Here is an 11743-nt window from a genome sequence, read left to right as displayed (position 1 = left end):
AAATAGAAGTAGAATGTAACTTGTTTGTCGAAGAAGCTGAAAAAAACGTAATTGCTGCTTTACATGTACTTTGAGGTCTAGAGACAGTCACTGTAGCTGCCTGCATTTCGAGTCAGTCGTGTGTTATGATATCCTCATTCAATATACATGTACACTTAGTCGCAATTAACTAATTACATCATAAGGTTTGTGATATTAATTTATCATGTTGTATTGGATAACATTAGGGTGTCTGATTGTGCACTACCTACCTTCAGACGTTTTTGCGCCCTATCTTATAACACGCAACTCCCATAGAACACCGTGCAAATGCGCGGTGCGCCGATTTTGGCATGCGATTTTGAGCCGGATTTTGCCTTTATTGCATTTTCCACAGTCCATGCTGACATCAAATCCTAACAAATTTGGTATCATATGAAAGAGGAAGTTTGCCTCTATATTGTATTACAGCGCTGGTACATGAATCCGACAATAGATTGGTGAAAATGTCATTAGAAACATGTTAATCCTCATATCTCAGCGTCTGCTTCGATATTTGCAACAACGTGTAGCATGTGAGTAGTTTTGGATATGCTGAATCCGATGGTGCCGTTAGTTTTTCGCTAGCTCCACATCTTGGACTGTGGATTTTGCCTTAAAAACACCCCTTGCCATGATTTTTCAGCTGCAGCGAACGCTTTAGGCGTGGCTTCGTATGCAAAGATCCATGGTAACTTTCGCGTATTGGGGCTCATGCATATTTAAATTCAACAGGCAACACAGCCACATGGCGTTCGCTGCACGAAGCTGGTGTGCGTGTACATGCTGTGTGTGTACTGTGTGTGATAAGTACGGCCGCGCCTGTTGCCGTGCTACTCGCTGCGAATATACTGTACACTGTAATACACAGCGCTAGCGCTGTCAACCGCTTGCGACTGTTGACTGCGATGCAAAATGTGCTACCCTCGGTCGACTACAGCACTGCATGCATGCATACAACGCACGATGTTTCTTGTTATATACCCACTGATTCAACGATTTACAAAAATGATAATGCTGAAAGTCCATGTGCCTTTGTATAGAATACAACCACACTCACAAACAAAACACTTTTGATAACATTGACTCTGGCTTTTATTGTACAGCTGAAACAGTATGTGGATTTGGAATTATCACGAGTTAACCACGCAAACAAACAAGTTGAGCCTCAGCTCGTATTAATGATCAGTCAATTCCTTCTGCAGGCTTACGCGTTGAAGACACGATTGAGCAGGAAACTGTGACACATACTTGCCAACTCTACCGCATTTGGCGGTAGACTACCGCTTTTAAAAGATTTCATTAGCATTCAAGCTAGCGCTGCTCGCATAGGCATCCTGGATTCTACCGCTTTCTCGAATGAAAATGTTGGCAAGTATGGTGACAGTGTGAGTACGATCGAGTAGGCTAATACAAATACCGATATTTGTTACTGAACTTCAAATCGAGGTTATTTTCAAAAGATTGAGAGAGGCTCTTTTGTATAATAAATGGTCGTATGAAAGGTGGTTAAATTTAGCATCATTTTCACGCAAGTGGCTGCTGCATGCTGGATGACACGCTTCCTGTGCTGTCAAGATACAGCAGAGACTGCATGCAGCTGATGCATGTACTGCTGGCGCTGATGGCGAGGCTGCACTGTGCTGGTTTATGCCATTGCATGGTTATTGGTAAAGGCATCATGGGCGCATTGGGCATCATCGTTCGCATGCTGGCAGAGCTAGCCAACAAGTTTCAGCATGCATCCGCATGCTTTTGTGCTAGCGAGCTCGCGATGATGGGGTTGCGTGGGTCTGCAATGTAAACAACTGCGCTGTGTGTGAAGGGTAGCGAGCACGGTACACACGCATCCCTGCACACACACACACACACACACACACACACACACACACATACACATACAGCACATGCGGTGTGACGACATTGTGGGGGAGTGGCTTCTGCACTTACGCATATTTTCTAACCGCTGTGCGCTCATTATCCGATCGCTGGAAATCCACACGCGAATGCAACTTATTGGCGTAATGATTTGGACACATTTTCATGTCTGCTCGTCAAAAAAGGGGGTAATATTGCTATGATTTTAAAGTTAATTTTCTCGAGATTGAAACATCATTTCGACATGAAATTTGAAATATTATGTGTCTTAATGATGTAATTCTCTTTCATATAAAATGGTTCACAATTCATTTAAATTCTGAGAAATAAAAAGTTACAAAAATGCTCCAGACACCATTTTAACATATAGATATGCAAATTTCAAACATAAATTAGTGACAATACAAAATAGCAAAGTTTGAATTTAGTTTGAGTTCACAAGTTCTATTAAAAGCATTTTTGTGTAGGATTTGTTACACCATTGATAGCAATAGGACTCGTTACTATTGTAAAACAGCCTAACTTTTGACATGAATGTTCAGGTTTATGCTGCATAAGTATGGACATAGAGTATTTTAATGTTCAAAGTGAACTCTTTCAAAGTGTAGTACTTAGCGTTATGTATCGCTCCTGTTTCAACCTTCTGTCATTTTGTTGTCCACCTCCCACCCTCCCCCCCCCTCACAACCCACCTTTTAGAATGTGCAGTCATGGACGACCCCCATATGGATCCCTTGGAGAGCCAGTTGTACGCCATGCAGGTGATGAGCATGAGCAACACCATGCCAGCAGGCATGGGTGCATCCTCTTTCTCCTCCTGGCATCCACCTGACAGGGATGGTGACCGCGCTTTGGGCATTGAACGCTTCCCGGGAAACCAGCCGCCACCACCAGGCCATGAGCTCTTCCCTTCCGCTGAGGCAACCCGTCGGTTACCCAACCGACAAGAAGGTAAATAACCATGCAGAAAAATATCATTCTGGTTTTGGCACCTTGGTATAATTAGATGCACTGAGTTTAAGCATCTGTGATGCAATGATTCATTCATTCATTCATTTATTTCCACAGGGTAAATGCAAAGACATACAAACATTACAATGAGCGCAACTTACATCATGCAAGATGCAATAAATATATAACACTGGGGGAATCAACAATAGGCCATAATAGCCTTTCAAAGGCTGATCCCTGACAATTAAAAATGGTACATTTGTTAATAACTATCACATAATAAAACATTACAGAATACATTGGACTGTTAGTATACAGATGACAAAAACATTACAATAAACAAGTGATTAGGCAAGAAATATATCTAACTCATTCATGCATGTGTCAAATGAGATTACTGAATCAAAAGAAATTACTTATACTTTCTTTTAAAGGACGAAAGACAATGTTATCTGGTAAGTTATTCCACAAAAGAGGGCCAGCATACCCTATAGTACGTCTAGAAGCATTGTATATAAAATGGGATATAACTTATTACTTTGACGAGTACTGTATGCAACTTGAGTATTGTTTTCAATGAAGCAGTTGTCTAAAAATTTTGGCAAGATATTGTTGATATAGGAATATGCGAATGTGCAGGTAACAAATTTATTAATTTCATACACAGATAACAATTCTAGCTTTTTAAACAAGGGCCCTGTGTGGGTTTGGGGCTGTGAATGGATAATAATTCTTATTGCACGTTTTTGTAAAATATAAATACAGTTCAAAAGAGATCTAGCACAGTTCCCTCAGATGATATTGCAATACATAAAATGAGGCAAGATCATGGTATGATATAAACTTAAGAGTATGTCAGAAGGAACTATTGCACATATTCTATTTATTGCTCCAATTGCCCTAGATACTTTAAAACATACATCCTCAACATGATTTTTCTATGTCAGATGATCGTCAAGCGTAACTCCTAAAAATTTTGACTGTATGTACTATTGGAAGGCTGATACCTGCGATACAGATATTAATATCATTAACATTATTCATATCAACCTTGCAAATGGTGCTTGCTAGCACAAGCACATCCACCTGGCAGCAACAAAGATTAAATTAAAACTTTGTATAGAGGAAAACAAAGTCTTTTAATGCATGCAATGCAAACAATGAGGTTGATGCTTCCACCCCTCTGATTATAACAGAAGTTTGATATTATAGAAGAAAACTGCCGGTCCTGAGGACTTTTTTTAAACAGGAGTCACCTGTTCATGGGGAGACAGTAGATCAGAAACAGCAAAAATAAAATCTCAACAGTTTTCTTTGTTTTGTTTTGTTTTGTTTTGTTTTTGTTTTTGTGCATCCTTTTTTTTCTTTTCCTTTTTATTGGGGGGGGGGGGGGTGCTTGTTCCAGTTTTAAGTTTATTTTGTTTCTTTCACTTTGTCACCAACAGTGAATACAACACCAGGATGGAAGATTGGCCTTTATTCCAAAGAAGATGACAAGGTAGGATTTCCCCTTCATTTCACACATTCTGCATTGGAATTGTTCTGTTCTTAATGTGTTTGGTTTGTTGTGTTGTTGTTTTTTTTTTGCTCTTGTGATAACCGTCTCATGTTCCTGATCTGGCACACCATTTTAAAATGGTGGTCTGTAGGCCGTTGACAGCAGAGAAGAACCTGTTGTTTGTAAATGTACTTGTGTGTGTGTTTGTTCCCGTCCTGGTCCTGTCCATGATACGTGGGTCTTCTTCGTCATGAAATATTTCATTCTGTGGTTTGTACTAACCTTTTCTTGGTGCTTCATCCCTTTTTGTGATTAGCTTTTAGGTTGTAATTGGCTTTTGCATGATGCTCTCATTGCACACAATGAAGATATCAACATTGAATGGAAACATTTGTCACATGAATTTACCATCCCATTCTTAGCCACAGATTTTTTATTCATTTTTTTTCCCTCTGTGGCCTTTTTTCTTTTTTCTTTTTTCCATGGAACAGATTTTCTAGCCAACAGCTGTAAGGGAGAGCCAGTACCATGAATGCAGGGAAACCTGTTTGAAATTTACAGTGGGTATTCCCACTTACCTACCTACAGTGTACCTTCCTACCTTATAATTCTGTTTTTAATAATGCTTTAAGCTCCAACCCTTCCTCTTCCCATTAGATATAGATGCATGTATGCTTACAGTCAAGATTATCTCAGTGGAGCCTTCCAGTGTGTTTTCATTCTGGTAAATATTCTAAGCAGCTGGATAAGACAGACTCCAGGATGCAGTTACTCTTCTTTTTTTTTTTTCTTTTTTTTGTGTAGGATTTGAGGTGCATGTGTTCCAGGAGGGAAGATTATAAATTAGATGCAGCCGAAGAATTGCACTCATTTTTTTTTTTTTTTTTAGAAATTATGTTTTGGTACGGAAAGACATGATATCGTATAATATTTCTGACATCCATCTTTGTATGTGCTGTATGAACCCATAACATGCAGGATTCCGAAGTCCCAGCTAACCGGGTTCCCATCAGCAGTAGGTTAACTAGGTTATTCTGGATCTAATGTCAAAAACACTCTGCTGAAATCATTATCAGATGTTTGAGACTATCTTGCCTTGCATAAGGGCAGTGCCCCTGCTCCTAGTAATAGTACAAAGTTTGGCTCACCCAAGCAAGTTCATTGACCATGGCGGCATGTGTCGGCATGGCGCTGGATCATTATCCAATCATAAAACATTTAAAGGGGGTAAAGGGGTTTTAAACTGTCATGCATTCCCTCAACTCTTTGTAGAGATGTGTTGATGCAAATATTTTCTTTCATGTCTTCCAGTAGAGTTTGATCAAGTGATGTCCCTATCCAAGAAAAATGAATTTGTGACATATGAAATTCTGTCTGTATGTTACTGTATACTGTAAAAGCAGAGGACATTATTTTCGTGTGCAGATATTTTTGTGAATGAGGAGGTCATAGACATTTTTGTGACATGTCCTTTCACGATTTGACACCAAGACAATCATAAGTGCACAAGATACTCATACATGCCCTAGCATGCATGTGGCAGTATTTTTGTGTGTTGTTAAATTCGTGGCCCAACATTGATTCAAGGTATTCACAAAAATCACACCCTTGTGAAATTTACAGGTTTTACAGTATCTTTGATAATTTCTTTTCCTAACCTTAGATGCAGTGGTAGCTTTAAAACATTTGAACACCACATAAGCTACCTCATGAATTTTCTTAGTTGAATAAACATTAATAGCCATCATAATCTTCTCACAAGAATCAATGCAAAAATTAGAAAATGACAACAAATATAATAAATCTGTGTATCATTTTTTTTTTTCAAATCAATTGATATTAACACTCTTTGATCTCTATGGCTTACTACACAGTGGCATGGGCAGTCCTTCATTACCATAGTGTCTCAAGTCTCTCTTGAGCGAGTGAGCCAGGAGATTGCGTTGACCTGAGAGAGAGAAAGAGAATGTAGGAAAAACTGTACTTGTAGTTTTTGAGTGTATGGTTCATAAAATAGTATTTGGTACTGTGCATTGACTTTTGCATCTGTAATAAATGCGTGCTTCATCTTCATTAGATGTCAATCAGGCGCTCATTACGATAGCACAGGGAATGTGCACGTTGTGAGGTAGAAATGCCCCCTGTTGTGTGTGGCTACTCAAATGCTACATGTATCTCTTGCTGCAATTATAAATGTCTCCTGTGACTTTGTCTCAGTCAAGGGATACTGAGCATGACCAGCACCTTCCATGTGCATTTGAGACAATGCAAAAATTACAAAGCAGGGTGGTCCACAACTTGAAATTTTAGCATGTTGCAAGCTCAGAATCTGAGAATATTGCAGAAATTGAATATGCGCAGAGCGCACAGGATGAGTACGTAGTACGCAATATTTTGCTGCTTATCTCTCTTTGTGCTGCTTCCATTCAATGTTCTCTCTCATGTTTTGCACATTAGTATCTAAAGTACCTGGTAGTTTGATGTTTCTTATGTTATGCACATGTTTTGCACATTTTTGAATACTTTTACTTTGAGCTTGTTGCAAATTCTTGAGGATGTTGCATAGCATGTTGCTGGCTTTTTAGGATGTTGCACAAGAATTTTAGCATGTTGCAGCGACATGCTAAAACCCCTCGTGGACCACTCTGACAAAGTAAAAACAGAAAAGCCTTGTTGGTCCTTCTCATTAAATTAACACATTACAGAAAAGAAGAAGTATACATCTGCACGTCTTTCTATTGCCGTGTACACATAGAATGCACAGGCCCACACATTCATACATACATGACTACGTATAGTATGATAATTTGGGTATTATTAGCTGTCAACTTTGTCACATTGAAAATTTGTACTGACCTACCCCAGGGTCAGCTAATTGGAACACCATTAATCTCCTGCTGGAAGATATGACCTTTTTTATTTTTTTTTTCTCTGGATAATGGTTGTTTGGCTGTACTAGAGTGATTTACTGCACACACTACAACTCGACCGTCTACTAATTTCCCCCATGATATAATGTAATCCCCCCTGCTTTGATGCTGATAACGCTTACAAACTTGCACAGTTTATTACAGAGTAGTGCTACAAACAAGAGATAAATCATTCCTAGATAGACAAGGTTCCACCATCAACCCATCCATTTTCCTCTCTCTCTCGCTCCCCTCCCGAGGCAGCAGAAAGCAGAGTTTGTTGGCATGACATTTAAAGGCATGCCATTCTCTGGCCCTGACCAGTTGTTCATCAGTCAAGCTGGGGGCAGTCTGCCTGTCTGCTCCTGTCTTGTTTTAATCTCTCACTGCCCAACTTTGCCTTCACAACTTTGGTTGCTTGTTCAGTACTCGGCATTATCGGTGGCCCAGGACCACCAGAATTAGATGTCGGGCCACCACTTTTTAAGAAAAGATATGTTTTGATGGTCCAAATGGACCCCCAAATCCCGTTGTCGAGCCACCATAAGAAAAAGTTAGTTTTGAGCCTTGTTGTTCCAGGGAAGGTTGTCATCTGATATTTTCAATGGACCATGAATACAAATGTTTTGTCTTTGAGTTAAAATTGGGGCATCCCCCCCCCCCCTTCATGGCACAAAAATGACTGCAAAATTGTTGATTACATGTAGATAGAAGTGATACTTCTCTAATGACATGGTAGATACAGTATGGCCACGTATCTCTTTCCTTCCTATTGAGAATACTTGAAAAAGCCCTAGCTTGAACTGGACAGCCCGGCTTTACTGGATAGTCTGCATTCAGACTTGTTGATTTATTTTCCTCAAGATGTCTGCATTTAAATATGAACACTGCAGCAAGACCTGTTATTCCTGTGAACATCACATCACATCCTGCATTTGACAATTAACAATGATATTAGAGTATAATGCATTCATATTATCTGCAGTTTGTGCAATTTCTCCAAGGTCATTTTTTTTCTTCCCTTTCATCTAGCCGAAGTTCATCTTTGTGCATTGGAGTGTGTATGCTATTGGTGTGATAAATGGTCAGTTTTGATGAATGAGGATTGATGTCTGGAAACAAGGCTATCCAGTGGTCAACTGTGTGACATCTGCCTGTGGCAAAAGAGCCATTCATAGAATTCTTTTTGCAAATTTGGATATGAAGTGAACTGAGGGGGCATAAACAAAATGAATATCTGGATTATATGTGCATGTATCTTTATATACAATGTATTAAATGTTATGAACCACAATATCTTTAAAAAGAAATAGAATACACGGCAGTTGCTTATAAATGCACAATGAGCAGTTAGGATTAGAATCCTCCTCCTGGTAAAGTGGTCAGACTGTATACATGCTGGTAATGACGGATGTTGGGAAATTTTTGAATAGTTTCTTCATGGGCATGTAGAGATTCTCCTTAGCATATTAGCCTCACACAGTGTAAATAGGTCAAACACCACGTAGTCCAGTTTATTCAGTGTGTTTGTAATTGCGCCGCTGCAAAGTGTGAAGAATTTCAAGACCCAGCACCCTGCTGATGTCCTGGGGAAGGTGAAAGATTACAGCCAGATTCTAACTAATCCATTGCTACATGATGAGAGGCTACCCCAAAATAGGTCTGAACGCTGATAAATAAACAGGAGCTGTAGTGGTTATCAGCTGTTGTGTATGTGTTGCCCATTATGGTTTTTAAGATAATCATGGACAAGGACCAGAGCTGGCCATTCGCATTATTTCTTGCCATTGATTTGACAGTAAATGTAAAGAGATGTAGCTTGTTTTCTCCTGAGCACTACAAAGATAATCCCCCCCCCCCCCCCTTGCCCTTGTGGGCATTCAGGCAAGGGTCGCTACTTTTAGTAGGGCAAGTGACCATCCCTGTTTTACTTGTCCAACTGTGGGCTTTGACCATGGGCAACCTGGTAAATGAGCTTCACAGTGTCCTGCAATATATACTTTACCTTATCAAGTCCCTAGGGGCGGGGGATGCTGCAGAAATAACCATTTTGTCATGTTTCAATCAGCCGCTCTGAATTACTCTGAGAGAGAAATGGGAATATGTTAGTCTTACATCAAATGTCTTGTAGAATGTCTTGCCAATTTGAGAATATTTAGCAATCAACCCGTTCATACAGGAACCTGGTGACCTGTGTATTACGCCTATGGGGGTTTCAGAATACAGTATGGAATGCGTTAAGTGACTTTTGACAATTCTGTGACTAAAACAAGCAATCATCTATGAACAAAGGAGCTCAAATAAAAGGGAGGTATGAACTTTGCCTTGTGAAACAATAACACTAAATTAAAAGAATTGTTATAACCAGTAACTGCACCAAGACCACAAAAATGCATATGCAGTTGCTTTGTGTGATGGGTTAATGCATGGAAAGTGCTTAACCCTGTGTGTGCTTTGAGTGCAAACTGGCTCAGAAAATCCCAAAGCATTTCATAAATTACACACTGTCCAAATTCATGGCACAGAGAGGGTTGAAGGGTAGAGCATCAAGAGTATAGGCCTACTTGAAGTTGACATGTAAGACAGCCTAATATGGATTGGTAGATGGTTCATGAACTGTCTGTCATCTATCTAGCCATGTGATCATTCTGCACGGACAACCTCCGCACTGTTTGTATCATAGGGATTATACTAGCCAACGAAGAGTGGAAAGTGAGAAGAGGGAGAAAAGGGAGGAATAGAGATAGGATATGGAGGGATTAGGAAAGACATGTGGACAGACAGACTTGGGGATACTCGGATAGAGTGAACGAGGGGGAGAGAAAGAGAGGAGTGGAGAGGAAGATATGGAGAGGGAGAGCGAGAGAAAAAAGGGGGGGGGGGAGAATGGTGTATCCAATGACCCGATTGTCACATTTTCTTGTGCATCATTGATTTGTTAGAATGTTCCTCAAACTGCCCAAGATGGCAGTCTTTATAAAGATATAGTGTATATTTGATGACATAATTAGGACCAGTAGTACAAAAGGATTATTCTCCCACGAGCTATCGATTGATATTACACTAGTCCAAGATGGCAGTCTTTATAGAGATGTAGTGTATCAATTTGAAGACATAATTAGGACCAGTAGTACAAAAAGGATTATTCTCCAGCCAGCTATCGATGGATATTATACTAGTCATTCTTGATTTGTAAAGGAAGATTTGATATTGCGTGATGCCAAATTAGTTTCAGATGTGTTCCACATCCAAACATCTTCATTGCGTATTGCCGCCCCCTCATGGCAACTGGATCCCCTTTGAATAGGTGGGGTGCATTTTGGCACTAGAAATATCTTGCCTGATGGCTGTCGAAAGATGAATAATGACGACACGAATAGTGGATTCCCAGTCGATCATTAGTCTCATCAGCAGTGCGCAGCAGGGCGTCTTCTCTTGAAAAGCACTCGCTCACCGTTTGTCTAGAATGTATAATAATAGGAGGAGGATACTAGTTCGAGTGGACAGGGATCACATCTCTGCCTCTCCTCCATGCTCCAACTTCCTCCAGTATAATTGTATCAAAGGGATAGTACAGTACTGGTGGAGATGAGAATTTGGCTTTTAAGTTTTTGCAAGATACCAAGAAAACACTTATGAAATAGTGCAGAGCATACCATTTTAAGAGGAATTCAAAGTTTATTTGATGAAAATCGGGTTTGGAATGACTGAAACATCCAAAACCAAAGTAAAACAAAGCGATCGTACTAAAGTGTGGGTCCCACACTTTATTAGAATCGCTCTGTTTTGGATATCTCAGCCATTTCAAAACTAATTTTCATCAAATAAATGTTGAATTCCTCATGGAATCACTTGCTCTTTCATATTTCATGCGAGGTTTCTCATTATCTCACCAGATAATGTCAGAAACCTGAAATTAGGTCTCAACCAAAACTATACGATCCCTTTAATAGTCTTCAACATGTAGGATCCATACTTGGAGGTATCGTAGCTTATTAAAGTTGCTTTTCTGTATCAATAAGGCTGTCAGTCAGTCTGCATGTGTGAATGCATTTCGATAACGTTAGATGTGTGCCCATGAGAATGATCATTCCATACATCAGAATCATTCCAAGGGTAAAATATGACAGTTCAAGATAGGATGTGGGGGTCAGGATGTGTATGTGTAGTGTAGGTCACACTACGATGGGATAGCACGAACAAGTTGGATTAGGTCATAAAGTATGCTAAAGATAATGGTATGCTTCGCTGTTACCACAGTGCTCTTACTACTGTATGCAGATGGTCAGTTAAGAAGTGTATCCAGTAGAAAAGGCACTATATTAATATCAGCTAGTTTAATTGTTGAAATTCTCTTTTTTTTTCTCCTTTTCCCTGTGAATATCTACTGTGTAGTAACAAGCTATTCACTTAACTTGTGTACAGTTTACTGCTTGGAATCAGTTTTGCATAGTGTACCTAAATGGGCGAGTTTTGTTTAAGATATGTG

General features: G+C 39.7%; 1 protein-coding gene across 1 annotated transcript in view; it reads left to right on the top strand.

Moving 5' to 3' along the window:
* The first annotated feature begins 2606 nt into the window (after window positions 1-2606).
* The window catches only part of LOC139744425 (uncharacterized), a 38591-nt gene continuing 29454 nt past the window's right edge, over window positions 2607-11743 (top strand). The window contains exons 1-2 of the mRNA XM_071654868.1: window positions 2607-2847; window positions 4293-4345. Coding sequence (XP_071510969.1) covers window positions 2607-2847; window positions 4293-4345 — 294 coding nt within the window. The remainder of the gene's footprint in view (window positions 2848-4292; window positions 4346-11743) is intronic.

This window comes from Diadema antillarum, unplaced genomic scaffold (genome assembly GCF_040938485.1).
Source record: "Diadema antillarum isolate AM-2024a unplaced genomic scaffold, OU_Dant_1.0 scf00000035, whole genome shotgun sequence".
Taxonomy (NCBI): Eukaryota; Metazoa; Echinodermata; class Echinoidea; order Diadematoida; family Diadematidae; genus Diadema; species Diadema antillarum.
Note: the sequence above shows the minus strand (reverse complement) of the source record. Positions and strands in the feature narration are given on the sequence as shown.